The following is a 22,468-nucleotide window of genomic DNA, read 5'->3' as shown; positions in this document are numbered from 1 at the left end:
CTGATTGCTGAAGCTAGGACTTCCAGTACTATGTTTAACAACAGTGATGAGAGTGTTCCCGACCCTAAGGGGAAAGATCTCCGTTTTTACTCATTGAGGATGGTATTAGCTGTGGGTCATTTGTATATGGCCTTTATGATGTTGAGGTATGTTCCTTCTCTCTCTACTTTCTTGAGGGTTTTTATCAAGAAACAACGCTGTATTTTTGTCAGCTGCTTTTTCTGCATCTATTGAGAGGATCATATGGTCCTTATCTTTCTTTTATTAATGTGGTATATCATGTTGATTGATTTGTGAATATTGAACCAGCCCTGTTGCCCAGGAATAAATCCCACTTGATCATGGTGAAGAATTATTTTAATGTACTGTTGAATTTGATTTGCTAGTATCTTATTGAGAATTTTTGCATCTGGGTTCATCAGGGATATTAGCCTGTAATTCTCCTTTTTAGTGGCATCTTTGTCTGGTCTTGGAGTCAAGGTAATGCTGGTTTCATAGAATAAGTGTGGAAGCTTTCCTTCCATTTCTATTTTTTGGAACAGTTTGAGAAGAATAGGTATCATCTTTTCTTTAAATGTCCAGTAGAATTCCCCTGGGAAGCCATCTGGCCCAGGACTTTCATTTGTTGGGAGACTTTTGACTCCTAATTCAATATCTTTGCTGGTTATGGGTCTTTTCAGGTTTTCTATTTCTTCTGTTTCATTTTTTTTTAATATTTTTTAACGTTTATTTATTTTTTTGAGACAGAGAGAGACAAAGCATGAACGGGGGAGGGTCAGAGAGAGGGAGACACAGAATCTGAAACAGGCTCCAGGCTCTGAGCTGTCAGCACAGAGCCCGACGCGGGGCTCGAACTCACGGACCGCGAGATCATGACCTGAGCCGAAGTCGGCTGCTTAACTGACTGAGCCACCCAGGCGCCCCTCTTCTGTTTCATTTTTTGTAGTTTGTATGTTTCTAAGAATTTGTTCATCTCTTCTAGATTGCTCAGTTTGTTGGCATATAATTTTTCATAGTATTCTCTTATAATTGTATTTCTGTGTGTTGGTTGTTATCTCTCCTCTTCATGATTTTACCTATTTGGGTCTTTTCTCTTTTTGATAAGTCTGGCTAGGGGTTTATCAATTTTGTTTATTCTTTTCTTTAATGTTTATTTATTTATTTTGAAGGAGAATGCACGAGAGAGTAGGAGGGGGGCAGAGGATCTGAACTGGGCTCTGTGCTGACAGCAGACAGCCTGACATGGGGCTCGAACTCACAAACCATGAGATCGTGACCTGAGCCGAAGTTGGATGCTTAACCGACTGAGCCACCCACGTGCTGCTCAATTTTGTTTATTCTTTCAAAGAACCAACGTTTCATTCTATTGAGCTATTCTACTGCTTTTGTTTGTTTTTATATAATTTATTTATGTTTTAACCTTGTTTCCCTTCTGCTGGCTTTAGGCTTTATTTGCTCTTCTTTTTCTAGCTCCATTAGGTATAAGGTTAGATTGTGTATTCAGAACCTTTCTTGCTTCTTCAGATAGGCCTGAATTATAATATACTTTGCTTTTGCACTGTCTTTGCTGTATCCCAGAGGGTTTGGACTGCTGAGTTTTCGTTTTCATTTGCTTCCATGTGGGTTTTTTTTTTTTTTTCTCCTTTAATTTCCTGGTTAACCTATTCATTCTTTAGTAGGATGCTCGTTAATCTCCATGTATTTGAGTGCTTTCCAAATTTTTTCTTGTGGTTGATTTCAAGTTTCATAGTGTTATGACCTGAAAATATGCCTGATACGATCTTGATGCTTTTGTACCTGTTGAGGTCTGACTTGTGACCCAGTATGTGATCTGTTTTGGATAATGTTCTATGTGCACTGAGGAGAATGTGTTTTCTGCTGCTTTAGGATTAAATGTTCTGAATATATCTGTTAAGTCAATCTGGTCCAGTGTGTCATTCAAAGTCACTGTTTCCTTGTTGATTTTCTGCTTAGATCATCTGTCCATTGCTGTAAGTGGGGTAAAGTCCCTGACTAGTATGGTATTATCATCAATGAGTTTCCTTATGTTTGCTATTAACTGTTTCATGTATTTGGGTGCTTTCAAGTTGGAGGCATAAATATTTATAAAAGTTCTTCTTGATAGACCCCTTAATTGTGACTTAATGTCCTTCTTCATCTCCTGTTATAGTCTTTGTTTTAAAAAGTCTCGTTTCTCTGATAGAAGTATGGCTACTCTGGCTTTATTTTGATCTCCATTAGCATGATAGATGGTTCTCCATCCCCTCACTTTCAATCTGCTAGTGTCTTTACATCGAAAATGAGTCTCTTGTAGGCAACATATAGATGGATCTTGTTTTTTAATCCATTCTGATACCCTTTGTCTTTTGATTGGAGCATTTAGTCCATTTATGTTCAGAGTGATTATTGAAAGATACAAATTTAGTGCCATCGTGTTACCTGTAGAGTAGGTGTTTCTAGTGATGTTCTCTGGTCTTTTGTAGTCTTTGTTGCTTTGGTCTTTTTTTTTTTTTTCCTCCATAAAAGAGTCCCCCTTAAAATTTCTTGCAGGGCTGGTTTAATGTTCACAAACTTCTTTAGTTTTTGTTTGTCTGGGAAACTCTTCATCTCTCCTATTCTAAATGCAGCTTTGCTGGATACAGAATTTGTGTCTGCATATTTTTCCCATTCAGCACATTGAATATTTCCTGCCACTCTCTTCTGGCCTGCCAAATCTAGTGGACAGGTCTGCTGTGAAACTTATGTGTCTACCCCTGTGGGTTAAGGACCTTTGTCCCTAGCTGCCTTCAGGATTCTCTCTTTATCTTTGTATTTTGCTAGTTTTATTATGATATGTCATGATGTTGACCTGTTTTTGTTAATTTTGAGGGGAGTTCTCTGAGCCTTTTGGACTTGAATGCTTATTTCCTTCCCCAGATTAGGGAGGTTCTCAGCTATAATTTGTTCAAATAAATCTTCTGCCCCCTTTCCCCGCTCTTCGTCTTCTGAGACTCCTGTGATACAGATATTATTTCATTTTATGGAATCCGTAAATTCTCCAAGTGTTCCCTGGTAATATAATAGTTTCCTTTCCCTCTGCTTTTCAGCTTCATGATTTTCCATAATTTTATCTTCTACATCACCTATTCTCTCCTCTGCTTCTTCGGTCCTTGTTGTGACTATATCCAGTCGATTTTGCATCTCAGTTATAGCATTTTTTATTTCAGCCTGACTAGTTTTTAGGTCTTTAATCTCTGCAGCAAGGGTTTCTCTGGTAGCTTCCATGCTTTTTTCAAGCCCAGGTGGTAGTTTTATGACTCTTGTTCTAAATTCTTGTTCAGGTATATTGCTTATATCTGTCTTGAGCAAGTCCCTGGCTGTGATTTCTTGACCTTTTTTGGGGGGAGGAGAATTCCTCCAGCTTGTTATTTTGGCTAAGTTTCTGTCTTTTGTGTTTTAAAAGCTTGTTATATTTCCTGCGCCTGAGAGTAAAGCTGTATTCGAAAGGCGTCATACACTCTCCAGTGCCTGGCACTTCCGGAAGTGTTTCTGGTGTATGCTGTGTGCTCTCTGCTGCTGTGTTTTGTTGCTCTTTCCCACTGGCCAGTCTTCTGCAGAGCTCCCCCTCGCTTGCAGTGGGGAGTATTTGGACCTCTAAGTAGCTGTGCTTTGGTTTGCTTGGTAAAATAAGCCTGGAAAAAAGGGGGGGAAACCCTGGTCTGTAAAAAAAAGAGAAAAGAAAAGGGAACAAAAAACCCCCATAGAATCAAAAAACTATAAGGCCGATTCTGAAGAAAAAGGAAAAGAAAAAGAAGAAAAGAAAAAAAAGAATTAAGAAGACTGATCAAAAAAAAAAAAAGAGGGGTGCCTGGGTGGCTCATTTGGTTAGGCGACCGACTTCGGCTCAGGTCATGATCTTGCAGTTTGTGGGTTCGAGCCCCGCGTCGGGCTCTGTGCTGACAGCTCGGAGCCTGGAGCCTGCTTTGGATTCTGTGTCTCCCCCTCTCTCTCTGCCCCCTCCCCTGCTCACACTTTGTCTGTCAATAATAAGTAAACGTTAAAAAACAAAAAAAGAAAAGGAAATGAAAAGACAAATACACAAGAAACTATGACCCTCATTCCAAAAGTAAGTCTTGTCCTTTTTCCACCAGAGCTGCAGGTGTTATTTTGAAGCACTTGACTTTCAGTATACTCGGTGCATGGTGGAGGGGTGGGGGGTGGGGTGGGGGCACGGCGGTCGCTGGCTGTGCTGGTCTGGAGGAGAGGCCCATTGCACTGGCTCAGATTTGGTCTTGCTCCAGTAATTAAGCAGTTGCCAGGCACGAGGTGGCAGAGTTTGGTGTAAGCAGGTCCCGCCTCCACTGGGGGCCACTGTGTTGCTCTCTGAAGCCCCAGTGTGGTGATTTGGGGGTGGGGGGATGGCACCACCACAATCTCTTATCCCCAGACAGGGGGAATCTCACACACTCCCATTCAGGCAGCCCTCACCTAATAGGACAGACAGCTTTCCCTGTGCCACAACTGTCCTGCGTTTTTTCTTTGTTGCCAGACCGGGATTCAAAACCCAAAGCCTTAAAGGACCCGGCACCATTTGGATCCACCCATCTCCTCCAGAGTAGACCCTCTCCACACTTTGTCCCAAGTCCTTTGTCTCTGAAAAACAGTCCCACACCTGCGCAGGGCATGGAGTCTATGGTGTAGTGCTGCTAAAAGCAGCAAAGGTTACATTCCCTCTTGGTGCGTGTATGAAACACCTTTTGCTGGCACCTGCAGGGTCTTTTGTCCTGGGGAGGCAGTATATTCTCTTCCAAAAGTACTCCAGGAAGGGAAACATTCTCTCCCAACATGCCCTGGAGATCTCTACACCATGCTATGCACTCGGGGGCCAGCTGCCTCCTCCCCAGGAGTGCACGCCACAGCTCCACTCCAGAGAAAGTTGCACATTTGGAAATGCTCAGAGTTTTAGCTCCAAAAGCTGTTAGCAAAAAAACCCTGTGACACTCACTAGTTTTTTTCCCCAATCCGTGGTCCGGAGACACTTGCCTCTTGTGTGAACCGATGCCACACTCTCTTAACCCCTCTTTCTTTCTCTCCCTTTTGTCTCTCCATGGAAAGCGTTCCCTCTCCCCTAATTCACTCCCATGCACCTTGAACCAGCCATGCTGTTTCCCTTCAACCGTGGAGATCCTTCTGTCAGTCCACAGATTGATTTCCTGGGTGTTCCAAGTGATCTGATCTCAATACAGCTGTGTGTGAGGGACTGGGAAAGGCCAGGGTCCCCCTCAGTCTCTACCATCTTCACTCTGATCTGTAAGATTAACTTAAATATTTTAGTGATAGTTGTACTTATTTGAGGTTACACTTCAGTTATCTTAAATTAGATTTGGGGGTCTTTCTGAAAGTTGTCAATTTCATACCTACTGTCAGATTCCTGAATATTCTCTATGGATATCTGTTCCCGTTCTTTGCATTTTGATTCTTTTAAATTTCATTCTAAAAGAATAGCCTTATGTTTTACGGGTGCTTTGATGTAGTTACCGTGTACCATCCACTTTGAGTCCAAAAATGCCAAGTACTAAAGAAATGTATGATCACTTCTTCATTAATTTTTCTTTTTCTACATTTTTCCTTCCTATAATCTTCTCTACAGTCTGAGTGATTTTTTTTTTTTAACATAAATCAGAACTCTCAACTCTCTTCCTCAAATCCTGAGTGGCTTTCCATTGCCCTTAGGGTAAAATCCATACTCCTTGGCAGAGGAGGACTGCATGCACTGCTTAACTGACTTCCTTCTTACCCCAGGTTCCCCCTCATTTGCTCTGATCTTGCTGATGCACACCACCCTCACCCCATTTTAAGAACGTTTGCACCAGATGTTCACTCTGCCTGGAACATCTTCCACAGAGCTTTCTATGTTGTGTAAATGTCACTCCCTGAGAGAGTCTTTTTTTGTCCACCTGGTCAAAAATAATCCCTCTCCCCATCATTCTCTGTCCTCTTACCTTGCTTTATTTTTTTTTTTTTATAGTTCTTACCTCCACCAGATACAAATTTGCGTGTGTGTGTGTGTGTGTATGTGTGTGTATGTATCTGACACGTTTGCTTACATGTATGCTGTCTTCCTCTCCCACTAGGATGTAAATTTCACAAGAGCAGGAACCCTATTTATCTTGCTGACAGCTGTGCATTCAATACCTAGAACAGCATCCACTCCTATTCTGTTTAACAGAATTGTAAAATAAGTAAGATCTAGGCAGCCACTGTAGTATTGGGTGGCAGAAGAGAAATTCCAAGTTTAGAAAGGGGTGCAGGGACAAAGCTAAGAAGATACTGCAAGTTATGACTCAGGTCCCTCATGGCTGTACTTTTTTTGTTTTTTAAGTTTATTTATTTTGAGACGGGGTGGGGGGGCAGGCAGAGAGGGAGAAAGAATCTTAAACAAGGCTCTGTGCTTTCAGCATGGAGCCTGATGCAGGGCTCGAACTCACAAACTGTAAAATCATGACCTGAGCTGAAATCAAGTCAGGCGCTCAACCAACTGAGCCACCCAAGTGCCCCAAGGATTTGTTAAACTTTAAAGTGTTTTTACCACTGTTGAAATCAAGATTTTCTTGAGTAGTTTTTGTTCTATAATTTTGTTTTGAACATGAACTTGTTGTCTATTCCTGTGACGTAAATTTCCTTAAAAAAAGATGATTTGAGAGCCTGGCAATGGAACATTCATTTATGTCCTGTGCCCCAATTTTATTTATTTCCCCAAACTATAATATAATTTTATGGTTCAAATGAATTTCTGACAACTGTGAATGCATTCAAACTCCTTTTAAGAGCATTATTTTGTTTTCATTGATAGTTTAAATTTAGTCTGTTGAGAGTACTTGTGTGACCTTAAAAAAATTCTGTGGGGGATAAAAAAAACCTCTTTTATATAAATTTATTTCTCCACCAACTTTGCTATATACATAAATAGGTCCACATAAAATTTCCACCTGACTCAAAGTAGACCACCTTTAAACAAAGGTGGAAAAGGTGCATGGAAAAGGAATATGAAAATAGTAAACTCCTCTTCCAATCCCAGACTTTATGGAAACTTTGAACCAGCTGATGTTGTGAATAAGTCTGAAAAGTCTGACCTTTTACGACTGAGCTGCACTGGATATCTGCACGGATAGGTGCTGGAGAAGCAGGGTGGTGAAATGGTGACCCTGCAGAGTTAGAACCCATGCATTGTAGTTCTGGATTTGCTGCAAACTGTTTCATTGTTGGCAAGAAGGGAAGATACTACTTTCTTTCTCTAATTCACCGGAGACTTGTGAGGCCAAATGAAATCATACCTGTGAAAGTGCTTTCAGAATTGAAAGGTACTGTGAAATGTAAAATTTTCACTTTTGAGTGGCACTAATGATAAAGTTAGATGTATTTTGTTAGACTGTTCTTATTTAGTATCATACATAGTCTTGTAAAGTGTGGTAAAAGTCTTGTAAATTGTTTAACTTAGAATGTGGTTCTTTCTCATGAAGATAGCAAGGGTCTGTCTGGTCTATTTTAGTTCTGATTTATTCTATGAATGTCCAGTTAATGTCTTTTCAAATATAATATTTTCTCTCATCTCTGAGATTACCTGAGCTGTAAAGACTGATGAATTCTAAGCTCATTTAGCAGGTGAATAAAGGTATTTACACATTTATTTAACATGCAAATAAAAGTAAATTTTCTTGAAATAAATCTTGCAATAGGGTCCCTTTGTCCTTTACATTTTTTATTAGGCTTTGTGAACTAATTTTCCTCTTCTTTGTAGACTCAGAATTATTGTGTATTTTTCATTCTGGAACTTACAAAAATTCTCAAAAGTCACTGATAATAAATAAACTTAATTTTAAAATGTTTTTAAACCTACAGAATTAAGTTTCTCAGGAGAGTAAAATTGACAGATCTATTGTACTTTGAGGTAGTTCCTGAAAGGACAAAATTATAATATTTAACCCCCAGATGTATGAAAAGATTGAGTTATTTCTGACTTACCGTGGAAAAGAGAGCCATACTATTTGTATTTAAAATTGACAATCACTCCCAGGGACACTTTTGAATAGAGTGAGCCTTCTCTAAAACTGTATGAGAAAATACAGATCTATTTTGCGAAGAGCTGTATTTTCAGGAAAATTATGTGAGTAAACTGGACTGAGCTAGAAAAATAGTCTGTTGTGTACTCTTTTTGGCAGTACTGTTATTTAAAAAAAAAATGCTTATTTTGAGAAAAAGCGGGTGCGGGAGCAGGAGAGAGAATCCCAAGCAGGCTCCGTACTGTCAGCAAAAAGCCCCTTGTGGGGCTTGATCCCACAAACCGTGAGATCGTGACCTGAGCCAGAATTAGGAGTCGGACGCTTAATCGACTGAGCCATCCAGGTGTCCTGGAGATAATGTTATTATCTAACAGATATACCTAAATATATACCTAATATATACCAGATATACCTAAATCTTCAGTGGCTCTCACCTTCAGGCAAAGTCCAGTTCTAACTGTTTAGCCTGATATTTAAGGCATTCCATGGTGTAGACCACATCTTCCTTTTCCAAGTTTGTCTCATTTTTTTTAGATGAAAATTTCGTTTATTCAAGACTTGCACCAACATTCACATTAACAGAAGGTCCTTAATTATTTATTTTGTCCCTCAAAATCTTTCATCTCTTAAGGTTCAGCTTTAGGGTCATTTTCTTCTTACACTTTTCCTCTGAACTTCATTGCACTAATTTATGTTAATAATCCTAGTCTGTTTGGAACCTAATGATAAATTGTCATGTGTTGTTATTTAACATTCAGGTCTGTATGTATTTTTGGTGTGTGCGTATGTAGAGAGACTGCAGGTTATCTTAATTTTTTCTGTGTTCTACAGGGCTTAGAATATGTAGGGATAGGCATATAAAACATGTCCAGTAGGGGTGCTTGGGTGGCTCAGTTGGTTAAGCATCTGACTCTTGATTTCGGCTCAAGTCATGATATCACAGTTTGTAAGTTGGAGCCCCCCATCAGGCTCTGTGCTGATAGCGTGGAGCCTGCTTGTGATTTGGATTCTGTCTCCCTTTCTCTGCCACTACCCCGCTTGGGTGCTCTCTCTCTCTCAAAATAAATAAGCTTAAAAAAATGTTCAGTAAATGTTAAAACTTTTGATAGTTGGGGTTCCTGGGTCAGTTGGTTGAGCGGCCGACTTTGGCTCAGGCCATGATTGCACAGTTGTGAGTTCTAGCCCCGCACTGGACTCCCTGCTCTCAGTGCAGAGCCTGCTTTGGCTCTTCTGTCCTTGTCTCTCTCTGCCCCTCCCCCACTGACGCTCTCTCAAAAATAAATGAAACATTAAAAATAAAAAAAACTTGGGGCGCCTGGGTGGCTTAGTCGTTTGAGCGTCCGACTTCAGCCCAGGTCATGATCTCACGGTCCGTGGGTTCAAGCCCCGCATCGGGCTCTGTGTGCTGACAGCTTGGAGCCCGGAGCCTGTTTCAGATTCTGTGTCTCCCTCTCTCTCTGACCCTCCCCTGTTCATGCTGTGTCTCTCTCTGTCTCAAAAATAAATAAACATTAAAAAAATTTTTTTTAATAAAAAAAAATAAATAAATAAATAAATAAACTTATGTTAGTTTTCCTAGTATTGTAGTTCTTGGTTGAAGTCTGGCTTAACATTGAAAAGATGGACTGCCCTCCAGTCCACTCCTACGGCATAGACTCTTTGAGCATGAGTGTTCTCTATGCAGAACATTACTCTTATTTTGAAAAAACTCTGACAAAAATATGTTAAAAAGATTATTCAGGAAAATAAATTCTCTTTAGTCATCATACATTCTCTTTATAAAACTCGGAGTTACTGAAAACCCCAGCTCATAAAGTCACAATGAGAGGTTAGCTACTCGTCGACTCATAATGTCAAATGGACACGACTCCATCCAGGGCTTTTTGAGGGGTGTTGGCCATTGTACCTTTTTGTGCTTGTTTCTCCTTACAGGGTAAGACATATCTCATGTTCTCATTCTTCACCACCACTTTAACGTCTCAGGAACAACTCTTATTTAACAAGCTGAAGAACAGATTTAGGACAGGCTGTCAAAGCAAGAGCATAGAAACCAAATGGTTCATCTTACTATTAAAACTTCCAGATTAACTAATCAGAAACAGTTTCCAGGCGAAATCTGAGCACTGGAAGGAAGTAAGGGGAGGGCATTCCAGGTGACAGGAGTGACTAGCAAATATCTAAGTGTAGGAATGAAACCACCTCTGCACCAAGGAGTGGATAGGTTGGACTTTGTTAACACAGAGCTGTGAGAGGAAGAGGAGAAGAAATAGAAGGTTGGATAAATGGTAGTAGTAGTAACAGGAGGAATGATGACGTCTTGAAAGCCAGGAGTTAATGTTTGATGTGATACAGGAAGGAAACAATTGTAATAGTCCAAGGAAGATTGACAGGATTAAATTGGTTGGTTTTTAAAAGAGATTAATTAACAGAGATTTGTTCTTGAATTTTCTAAACTGTTTTTTGAATACATTTGTTAAACATACTCTCTTTTATCCCTTTTGTCCCATATCTCACGTGGCTTGTGTGTAGCCTGCCTCATGCAAACTTAACAATGTACTTTCCTTTTTTCAGATCTCTGCCAAAGTGTTTCTTTTTTTTTTTTTTAAACACACTGGTATTCTCAAATAATGGATTTTTTTTAAAATTTCATTTATTATTATTATTTTTGTAATCTCTCTATCCAGCATGGGACTTGAACTCATGACTGAGAGATCAAGAGTCACATGCTCTCCTGACAGCCAGCCAATCACCCCTCTCCAATAATGGATTTAATCTTTAAAAAAAATTTTTTTTTTAATTTCAATTTCTCTTGCTTGCCTAATACAGACATGAATCTGAGTGTAGCTTTCTGTGGTCTCGTAGACTCTTTAACAAAGCAACATAATCTTATTTTAATGGCTAAGGATAACTGTGATAATATGATAATGTTCTCTCTGCTAATTTTAGCTCAGTTTTTAGTCAGTAATTTTACATAGGGTTTGTACTCCTCTCCTAAGATTTTTCCTAAACAGAATACTTTGACAGCTCCTAATTAGGTTATCATTAAATCACATTTGGTGAACATCATTAGGAAAACATACCCTCAGCATGTGTTGACTTTCATTTGGAAAATAAAAAAAGCCTATGAGAATATAACTCTAAATAGAAAATAAGTTGTATCTATTTACGTAAATAATTGTGGAAGAATAACCTGTTCACTAGATACACAGTTTGTGGTTGGCAGGTTTTTTCTTTCAACACTTTAAAAATGTCACTCTGTTGTTTTATGACTTGAATGGTTTATGATGAGAAGTCTGCTATAATTCTTGTTCTCCTGGTGCATAGTGGTGGCTGTGTGAGTATTTGTTGAGTGCTGAAAGAAGAAAGTGGTGTGGTCAATTGCTAACAACTTAGTGGAGTCGAGGGGAGAGAACAAGGTATTTGGAGAACTTTGAGTTGTGGGATGCTGCTGCTGGAATCCCCATTGACACAGGTCGAGAGAATGGAAGAAAAGAATGGATCTTGTGACTATAGTCAGCTCTCAGGAAGTTTTATAATCAGAGGGAAACACGACTGAGTTGCCAGTCAAAGGATTCTTGGCATCAGGAGAAGGTTTTTCTAAGTTGGTGATAATAGAGTGTATTCGTATGCCAAAATGAATGATTCAGTACAGAAGTCGTGGTACCATCTGACTCAAGTAATAGGAAAGCTAATGCAAATGAAGTCCTGGAGAGGGCAAGAAGGATGGGCCATCTACAAGGCATGCAAGAGGGAAGGGCTGGTCTTATATAGGAGCAGGGACACTTTCTGATGTAACAGGAGGGAGGTAAAGATCATGAGTTACACGTATAGGGAAGTTGATAATAGTTGTCTTTTTCCTGAATTATTGGGATATGGCAGCCCTAAGTCCTTTAAGGGTTTTTTTTTTTTTTTTAATGTAAACAGTGAAGGTGTTATAGTACACCATAAAGTTCTAGAGATTGTATTTTTATTTGGACTGTCTTTGCAGGAAACAAAACCATGCTTTCCATGGTATTGATGTTTTATAGAGAATATAGGGGCACCTTGGTGGCTCAGTTGGTTGAGCATTTGACTCTTGGTATTGCCTCAGGTCATGATCTCACTCAAGGTTTGTGGGATTGAGCCCTGTGTCAGGCTCTGCGATGACAGCTGGAGACTGCTTGGGATTCTCTCTCTCTCTCTTTCTCTCTCTCTCTGCCCCTCCCCCACTTACACCTGTGTGCACGTGCACTCTGTCTCCCTCTCTCAAAATAAATAAACTTAAAAAAAAAACAGGGAATATGATGGGAATGCGAAAAACAGATTACACCTACTGCCCGCTGAGCGGTCGTAATTCACCTGCTCCGGTGTACAACTTTATTGAGAGATGTGGGCTCCCTATTAATCTAACCCTGAGAAATTTTAGAGCACTGAAAAAGAGGGGAGCTCTTGAGGGAGATGGTGGTGAGGTCAGGTGCTGCAGCTTTTTAAGTTTTCCTCAGTACTAAGAATTTTAGGGAATATTTAGGCCCAAATCCCTTTTGAAAATAGCAAAAACCTCCTTTACCATGTGTGAGCAGGGGAGAGGCAGAGGGAGAAGGAGAGAAAGAATGTTAAGCAGGCTCCATGCCCAGCACAGGGCCTGAGGACATGGGTCTCGACCTCCTGACCTGGAGAGCATGCATGACATGAGCCAGAATTGAGTCAGATGCTTAACTGACTGAGCCCCCTGGGCCCCCTCCTTTATCATTAAAAAAATTTTTTTTCTGTTTTTAATTTTTTTTTTTCAACGTTTATTTATTTTTGGGACACAGACAGAGCATGAACGGGGGAGGGGCAGAGAGAGAGGGAGACACAGAATCGGAAACAGGCTCCAGACTCTGAGCCATCAGCCCAGAGCCTGATGCGGGGCTCGAACCCCCGGACCGCGAGATCGTGACCTGGCTGAAGTCAGACGCTTAACCAACTGTGCCACCCAGGCGCCCCAAAACTTTTGTTTTTAATAATTATTTTTGAGAGAGGGAGAGAGAGAGCATGAGTGGGAGAAGGGCAGAGAGAGAGGGAGACACAGAATCCAGAGCAGGCTTCAGGCTCTGGTCTTTCAGCACAGAGCCTGACGCGGGGTTCGAATTCATGAACTGCAAGATCATGGCCTGAGCTGAAGTCAGACGCTTAACTGACTGAGCCACCCAGGGGCCCCCCCTTTATCAGTTTTTAAAGCCTGGGATAACTGTTAAAAGCCACAGGATGGTTTGGGAACTGTATGGCCCCAGTGCTCACATGCATGCATGTGCATGAGGCATTTAAAAAATTAGACCAAGGAGGCAAATAGGACTCTCTCTCTAAAAGTAGAGAATCTGGGGGCACCTAGGTGGCTCAGTCTGTTAAGCACCCGACTCTTGATTTAAGCTCAGGTCATGGTTTCCGGGTTTGTGGGATGGAGCCCCATGTCAGGCTTTGAGCTCTCAGTGTGGAGCCTGCTTAGGATTCTCTCTCTCCTCTCTTTGCCCCTCCCCCAACTTGCTCATGTGTGTGCACTCTTTTCTCAAAATAAGTAAACATTTTTAAAAAATTAAAAAAATGAAGAATCCTGGCCAACCTTTTGGGATGTTCTGACAAAATCCAGTTCAAATATTCTTTTTTTGTTTTTTTAAGATTTTTTTTTTTTTTAAGTAATCTCTACACCCAGTGTGGGGCTTGAACTTATAACCCTGAGATCAAGAGTTGCATGCTGTACCACCTGAGCCTGCCAGGAGCCCCCAGTTCAAATACTCTTTTTTTTTTTTTTTTTTTAGTGTTTGTTTATTTTTGAGAGAGAGAGAGAACATGAGAGCGAGAGCAAGTGGGGGAGGGGCAGAGAGAGAGAGGGGGACAGAGGATCTAAAGCAGGCTCTGCACTGACAGCAGAGAGCCCGATGCAGGACTCGAACTCAAGAACCTTGAGATCATGCCCTGAGCTGAAGTTGGTTGCTTAACTGACTGAGCCACACAGGCACCCCACCAGTTCAAATATTCTTAAGCAATGTGAGAACTTAGTCCCAACAAGAGGTGTCCTAATAAACAATGAATATGAGTAAGTTGAGCTTAAATTCACATGATTATTGTGCAGCTTTCCATGAAAAATGATGTTTCATACTTAGTATCGCATTGTAACAGCCCATCCCATACTATTTTTTAAATCACTAATTTTGCAACATTTATAGCATGCGTGAGTCATGAAAATGTTAGATATTGTAATATATATTTTAATGCATTGTTAAAATACCCAAGGTTGTAATATTAAGTAATCAGTATTTATTCTTAATGTTTCTTCCTTCAATAATCGACATTTTGGCAGAGGAAGCAAATGATCTTATTTATGTAGGGGGACACTCTGAAGTAACGTTGATAGGCTTTAAGAATCTGTTGCAAAACCAGGAAATGTCTCTAATTGATGGCCATTTCTTCACCGTATAATAGTGAGTGACTAAAGAGGCCAAGTATGTCTAGGGTGAGGGAAGATGATGGTTGATAATGACATGGATTTATTAAAAGTAATGAGAACTAGAGGAGATAAAAATCGGCTGAGGAAAAAGAAATTATCACCATTTGTGTTAGTTTATAGGGCTTGGGAGTTGAAATAGGGCGCTGTAGTTAGTGATACAAATAATATTTATCTTTTTCGTTATGCTGTGTAATACTCTGTACTGGCGTTTGACATTAACAAATATGCTTGCCTTTTCTGAGCTTATGAAGCTTTTTCTTAAAAAAAAAAAAAAAAAGATCTTAGAATGCACCAAGGGATTTAAACCATTAGAAGAGAAATATTCAAGGTGTGGGGCATTGTGTATGTGTGTTCGTTTCCTGCTTTTGGCGCTCTTGTTTTTGGACATTGTGACACACGGGCTACTCTCATTGTTCCCCTTCCTCTCCGTCCGCCTCCCTCGGATCTACTGTGATTCGGTGAGCTTCCTCATCAGGGAAGGAAATTTCTCAGGATTACTATTTAATTGGGTAAGCTCAGGTAGTTGACTTTTTGTTTCATGATTGACAAAAGGTCTGCTAAGCAATTAATACATTAATAAAGCTAGATGATAGGGTTGTTATAATGGCTATTACTAATTGACTCTCCTAAGAGCTTTGTGTGCACCACATCATGTGCTCCTTCCAGCAGTCCTGGGAGGTAGACACTGATTGCTCTGTTTGACAGCTGAGGAAGATGGCACTTGGAGACAAGTCAGGCAACTCGCCCCGGATCACTGTCAGTGGCAACCTTGACTAGACCCGTTGGCTGTTTGAACTGTCGTCCTTATTCTTTAACATTTTTTTCCCCTGTGGGGAAATGCTTTCTAAGTTCTAGCAGCAAGTTTAGTATAAAATAACAGAGTTGTGTGAACAGTAAGTTAGGGAGCCGGTGGTTACAGATTCTCTTTCTTTGCTACCAATGTTGCACAGTTGTCTTTTGTACTTTTCCTAAGATCCGTGTGTACTGTAGAGCCAAATAAGTATTTTTGAATAGACTGGAGAACGAGTTTTTAGGATTAAGTTGTAATTTTTGACTCCTCTGACTTGAAATGCCTCTGCCAACAACTTTACATTCTGTCCAGGGTATGGCTAACCTGTGCCCTGTAGTAGTCATTTAGCAAATGCTTTTGGGAAGAATTCCGACAGAATACTAAATTTATCTACAAGTTAGAATGTTCCCCTAAGCTTTGCAAGGCCCATTGGCTCTCTCCACAAAGCCTGACTCTTACAGAAGTGGAGTGTTGGGAAGGGAAGGAAGATAATTAGGTTATAGGCCAGTAACTATTCAAGTCGAATGCTTTTCAAATGACCACAAATCAGATAAAGTTAATTTCCTATTTTTCAATTTTTGAGCAACATAATGTAACTGTTAGGTTCAGATAAACTGCTGCTCTAATTATCTTTCTTTTTTTTTTTTCTGATTATCTTTCTTGCCAAACTTCTTAATCACAAAAGCCAATTTCACCTTGCTAGTTCCCAACTTTTAGTTCTTATTTGCTGGTGCCATTATGCTCTCTTACCGACACAGGCATAAAGGTAAAGCCAGTGTCCTTAATCCTGTCTCTGAATCAGGACACGGCTGCCTGTAACTTGCTGCTAAATCTTACAGCTCTTAACAGTCAGAATTTTAGCTGTTAGAAAGTGGAGTTTTTAACCAGTAGCTTTTTGCATTCTTGTTTCTTAGCCCCATTCTTGGTAGCAGAAATGAAGCTTCTTTGTCCATATTCTATTCTGAACCGTGAAAACCAAGTTTATAAGTTTATAAGTTAATTTGGTTAATTACTTTGAACAGTTATAACTGCTGCTGCATGGTGGCAGCTTGGGTGGACTTAGAAGTAATTAGGAATGTGGAAGCCCTCTTTGCCCATCCTGGCTTCTTGGGATTTTAACGATGGAAGGTGACCTCAGAATTCTTATGCAACTGCTGATAGAGTCCATGCAGGTTCCTTAAATGGCTGACAGGGGGCAGACGTGAGTTGTCAGGAGAGACAGACTCAGGTGAACCGGACCATACAAGCAGCACCTAAAAGGCGCAACGGTGACTCGGTTCCAGCTTGTTAATGCCATGTGAAAATGTGAGCCTGGTGTTGTAACACTGCCCACGTTTTTGAAGAGTTTGAATCTTGATGTCAAAGCTTTTATTTCTTAAGATGTTGGTAGATCGCTCATGTGACTTTTTAAAATTATGGGCCGAATAACCTGTATCTGTAGACCATCAATTTGTGACCTGTTGCGCTCTGTGATACAGAGTATTAAGTCTCTGAGGGTGTAATTTGAGCAAGGCTAGGGTTTTTATCATCTGAGAGATTCATTATTTTGTGCTGGAGTTGGTCTAAGAGAGCCCTGGAATAGATTAACATATTTTTTCTTAAATTCCTAGTTACTTAGGGAGAATGAAACGTCAGCTCTTGTTGTCTGTGGAAAGAAAAAAGGGGGACCTGGTAGTACTGAGCTCCTGATGTGAACCCACCGAAAGTTCACGGGGCATGGTGGGCCCAAGCCGTCAGGTTTGAGACCTGCGTACCCCTTGGAAATGTCAAAATTGCTCGTAAGTAGAAGCGATTGTAGTGATCCTACATACATCTCATAGAGTCTCCAAAAGTGTTGGCAGGATACATCCTTCATCCAACATCGTAAATGAGAGGTAGAAGTTGCTATAAATCTAGTTGGTATACTGGAGGAAGTAATAATTCTGCTTACACATTAGCAGATTCATAATGCAAATCAAGTTTGATTCCATATGTAGGTAAACATTTGTCATTCTTCACTCTTTGAGAAAGGTAGAATTCAGAACAGACATTTCTTTTGATTTGCTGCCTATGTGAAGATGACTCTTTACATTTACGCCTGCCAACCCTCTGTCTTAGTTTTCATGGTAGTAAAATAAATGTTACCTGTTAAGGGAGACTAGTAACTTAATTTTATTGGAGATACTTTCATAGAAATGCTCAGCACTAATGATTACATCAAAAACCATACTTTATTTTATGTATAGCAATACAATTTACATATTAAATAACACTATAATAGAATGATTTGATATAGTTTTAAACAGAAGAAAAAAGGGAAAAATTTCAGGTTACAAAACCCCTCCCCCCTGAACAAATTAAAAAAACAAAACAAAACAACAATCACTTTTTCCAAATGGGTCAATGCAACGAATGTATTCAGTGACTAATTATGTCTAATTCCTATTGCACAAATGGTCAATGGAATTAAGAAAGAAAACCCAATTTTCACAATCACTGCCTCAAAGAAATAACACGTGTTGGATTCTTTTGGAATGCAAAGATATAGTTCTTGCTACTTCAATATACAGAAAGTTGAATTCACATATCCACCACAAAGAAAAACCCAAAAAACAAAAACAAAAACAAAACAAAACAAAACTATGACGGAGTTGAAACTAGAAAAAAATTAGCTTTATATGAAAATATAAAATTCTATGATTATATACCATAGATACAAAGTTTCCGGAAGATGCTTATCCAAGCAACAAAATATTTACAGTTTTAATGATTTTAGCTATTTCAAAATGAAGTGAAAGAAACATGAATTAACATGAAGGCTGAGGTTTTTTTTTCTTTTTTCTTTTTTAGAAACAATGGCTGCTTGCTAGTTTCAAATGTCCTAACAAAAAAGGAGTCACTACCCCAAATGTTGGAGAGTTGCAACATTTTATAAAATCGGCTGTCTCCTTTTCTGGAGATGTTTATTTCTTAAAACTCAAGATTTTTCTTGAAATTAATTATCCTCTGTAGAAAATGCTTCCCTTTGCAAATATTTAACAAAAATACTAAAAACAGTTTAACAGCTAAGACAAAGTAGAGGCCAAATATTAGTACAATTCCTTCCTATTTGTAGCATGCCTTCTTTCTAGAGATAAGTAAAGCCAGTGTCGCATGTTAAATGGCAACTAAGGGAAAGCGCAAAGGGGTAAGTGAAATTATAGCTGTTTAAAAAAAAAAAAAAGCAGGCATTTTCCCTTCATATAAAAATTCACTGGCACCTTTTGAACATAATCTTTAGAACACAGGAGTTGAAAATGCATTTTCCAGTATAATTGCTAAATTCTTAAGACAAACTACATTTTGATTATTATTTCTTAAATTGTGATGAGTTTGGGTTTATTTTTTGTTTAGAATTAGTAATATGTATCTTTGGTAAATTGGTATCTATATTTTAATTTTTAAATATATATGCATTTTAAGAAAAAAATTCTTAACAAGGCAGTTGTGCTGTGTCATTATAAAATAATTAAGGTTATTTGTTGATTTCAGTATGTCACTCTGGGCTAAAATTTCCAACAGCCAAACCTTGAACACCATCAACTTCTCTGACTGTGCTGGACTCTTCAACTTGAAATAGACTCTTAAAGCTCCAAGGCATAAAAATTTAGGAAAACCAATTCACTGATCTTACTTTTGAAATTCAGAAGTTAACTTTTTCACACACGCGTATATAAAAGAAGACATTGTGGCTTTTGGATGCAAAAAGAGTTCTCCTGATGCCAGTAAGGGGTCTCCTCTGATGCCCAGTATGGCCACTTGTTCTGATCACTGCAGTCCAGTGTTGTATGATGTGTGCATTCTGTTCACCTAGAGCTAAATTCATACAGCCACCAGCTTATTTTATAAAATAGCACATGATCGTTTGCAATAGCTATTTCCTTTCCCCCTGAGTGCAAATGGTAATAACCTTGTTGTGTAGTTAAGCAGTGTGTTCATGTCTCAAACAAAACACCATCTTTGAAACTCTCTGCCTCTGGAAAGATGCAAGCATATTTCTACTGATAACAAATGAAGGATCATATTCAGGATACACTCTCTGGGGCAAGTGAGGAACGAACTGCTGAACAGAGCTGTCCTCACTGAAGTGTGTTTGGACCACTTAGGCAAGATGGGCAAACAGCAACTGCTCATGTTCCAGTGTGTGAGGATTTGCAGACTTTGGCTCTAGCCCACTATAGACACACAATTTCTCTGAGAACTTCAAGCCACCCTTTTCAATGCTTCTGTTTACTCGCGATCTTTCTTTTATTATAACTACGATACCCATGTAAGAAATGGTCACAGAATTGTGTTGGAACTTAACGGTTTTCACGAATTGAGCCCTCTATAAATAGCACAGAAGGAAATATGTGTTTTCTAAGCAGTGTTCACTTGTCTCAGAAAAAATTACCAAGGGACCATGAACCCCAACATTACTTCTCACAGCCAAACCTGTGCCAACTACTAAAAAAGAGTTCACTCCTATCAATACTCTATATATAAATTAAGTATAATCTGCTTGATTGACTGAAAAGGATCTAGCTCTTGCCATGATCTGCAACCTTGCCCTTCCTGATTCCCCTCAGCCTTCCGGCAGCTGTGGTGTTTCTGTGTTCAAGCTTCTCTCCTTCTGTGTAGATAGAGCTTCCTGGTGTTAACCTCTGATGGCAGCGGAGGGGCCGCAGAGGTGTTCTTTCCTCTAGCACGTACAGTTTAGCGGACTTCGCTCACTTGCGCACCTTTCCCTAAGCCTCACCTACGTGGTTCGTGAACAGTGGACTATTGCCATGTTGTAGAATTTATGTGATGAAAACATGAGATTAACCCTGGCAAGTGACACAGTTCATGAAAACGCCATCAACCTGGCCTATGCATCGGAACTCCCAAACTTGGCTGGTAGCCTCTCCTTAGTGGCTTTGCTTCCTCAGCACCACTCTGACAGACTTCACAGAAAGCCAACTTAAGAGAAATAGAACCTCAGCACTGATTATCATTAATGTCACAGAACCTACCCAGATAGTATGATAGTGGCCAGTATGGAGTTGTTGTTGTTTATTGACCTAAAAATTAACCAAAACTCTTTTCTTCTTGACACGCCCAGTTCTGGTGATGACTTCACTTCTAACAGAAGTCATCCCGTAAACACAAATACATAATAGAACAGATCTCAGTAAGGAGCTTATTTTTCTAACTGAACTGAAATTTCTTATTAATGCTCCTAATTTCCCAATTGTGTACTTACGGCAGGGTGAATATGGCTCCAGAGGCTAGATCAGATAAGTTCCTTGGGCTCTGTGTAATGATTATTAGCCTCTTTGAGGGAAGTGTGTCTGTTCTTGGGGCTAAACCACACCAAGCCATCCCCATCTTTGAAAATCTATTTGAAAATGTCCATATCCTCTTTTATTCAAGATTCTGATTTCGTCTCTCCAAATCAGACTTCTCCATGTGTGGGAATCTACATAGTCCCAAGACTTTTGCTAATAAAGTATTTTCAGTTTTATCCTAAGTACAAGAATATATGTCATCATGGAATTTATCAGGAAATATTTGGCAAAAAAGGAAAGAAAAGAATGTTAACTATTTAGGTAGTTTTTATTAGAGTGCTAGACGAGTAATAGGGATATTTTAGAGGGCTAATTTCAAAGTTACACACCTGCAGAAATTTTCATTGTTCTACCTGCCATGATGTATGGTATTAGAAACCAAGAAGCATTAATGGAGAGTTACTAAAGGGAGAGCAGAGATGTGTAAACTATTGCCATATCCCTATTGTAAAAGATAGCCCTGACTGCAGGGTGTAGCTATTTCAGAGGGTCAAGATGGAAATAACACACACCGTCCACATAGCTACTGTGAAAACTGTAATACAGAGATATCCTTTATTTTGACACAGTTGGGGAATTTTTTTTAAGCTATGAATATAACTTCAACTAATAAGTGATGTTCACATAAAGCTCTTAAGCCTTCTAATTTCTTAATGGATACCTTTACCGTCATAAACGGAACTGTTTCAAGGCCATGAGGTTGACAGACTGTCTCAGTAGCTCCCAGGAACCTGCTATTCTTTACAAGAAAACAATGCCCATCCACTCCATTAAAGTACAGAAGGCAGACAGTATTGAGCAGTGCCTAAAACAAACAGAGGAGAGGACCGAGGAAAAGCTCAGCATTGCCTGCTAGGAGGATGCAGCTGCTTTCGCAATAATAATAAAAAAAACCAAGATCCACTGTCCTGACAAAACCTTCACTGTACTGAACTAAAAAGTAGCATGTGTGTTCTCATGGAATGTCACATCAGGGCTTGCTTTAGGATTAGATTATAGGCAGTAACACTGATCATATAGTGCAAACTAGGTAAAATTGCGTTTCACTGTGTGAAATGAACAGAGGTGCAAATGCTCAGTAGGATACCATTAAGACATAAAATGGCAAAAAATAAATATCAAAACTTTTATCAGTGTAAAAAAGTAACTGGGTTATTGTATAACCTAGAGTCTGGCAAAAAAGGCCTCAAAAAAGTTCAGTCTTCAGAAGTTTTACAAATTAAGTGCCCGTTCGGGATTCCAATCACACTAGAGATTCCATGCTCTCGGCAGGGTCTGATTCATCTGCAATGAGAACAGCACCATTTTTGTCCACTGTCATGGGACCATTTCCATTTTCTTTAGTGCTGACCAGGCTGAGCATTGCTTTATAGACAAACTGGTATTGTTCCTGAAAAACAAGGAGAAGACAGTTTGAGACAAAGAACAGCTTAGTCATTTCATCTAAGGTAGATGAATTTTTTAAAAAGGTAATTATAAAAAAACAAGAATATACATTTATGCTAAGAAACTTTAAAAAATGACTTGAATCCTTTCATAGTGGAGACCTTTGCCTTCTGCATGTCACTTTGATTGCTGTTAGCTGGGAACTCATTCTCAGTACAGACAGTGAATTAAGAGAATGGAATATCCCTGTGCTAGCACTGGAGAATACCATACTCTAGAAAGCAGAGTTTCTCGCTCTCAACACTAATGATGTTTTCAGGAAGATGATTCTTTGTTGGAGAGGTGTGTCTGCTGCGTGCCAAGATGTTTAGCAGCTTCCCTGGGCTCTGCTCAGTCGGTGCCAGAGCACTGGTCTTCATCGCCAGTTGTGACGACCAAAAAAAAAAGTCTCCAGATGTTGCCA

General features: G+C 39.6%; 1 protein-coding gene and 1 long non-coding RNA gene across 11 annotated transcripts in view; one reads left to right on the top strand and one right to left on the bottom strand.

Annotated features, from left to right (window-relative positions):
* The window catches only part of LOC111559430, a 103,829-nt gene that overhangs the window by 55,960 nt on the left and 25,401 nt on the right, over positions 1-22,468 (top strand). The gene's annotated exons all lie outside the window — the stretch shown is intronic.
* PTPRG (protein tyrosine phosphatase receptor type G) overlaps positions 17,484-22,468 on the bottom strand; it is a 718,204-nt gene continuing 713,219 nt past the window's right edge. For all 4 annotated transcript variants that reach the window (XM_011280147.3, XM_045051777.1, XM_045051779.1 and 1 more), the window contains one exon: positions 17,484-22,009. In XM_011280147.3, coding sequence (XP_011278449.3) covers positions 21,863-22,009 — 147 coding nt within the window. In that variant the 3' untranslated portion in view covers positions 17,484-21,862. The remainder of the gene's footprint in view (positions 22,010-22,468) is intronic.

Source organism: Felis catus, chromosome A2, assembly GCF_018350175.1.
Source record: "Felis catus isolate Fca126 chromosome A2, F.catus_Fca126_mat1.0, whole genome shotgun sequence".
In the NCBI taxonomy this organism is placed as follows: domain Eukaryota; kingdom Metazoa; phylum Chordata; class Mammalia; order Carnivora; family Felidae; genus Felis; species Felis catus.
This window is presented reverse-complemented; position numbering and strand designations above follow the sequence as displayed.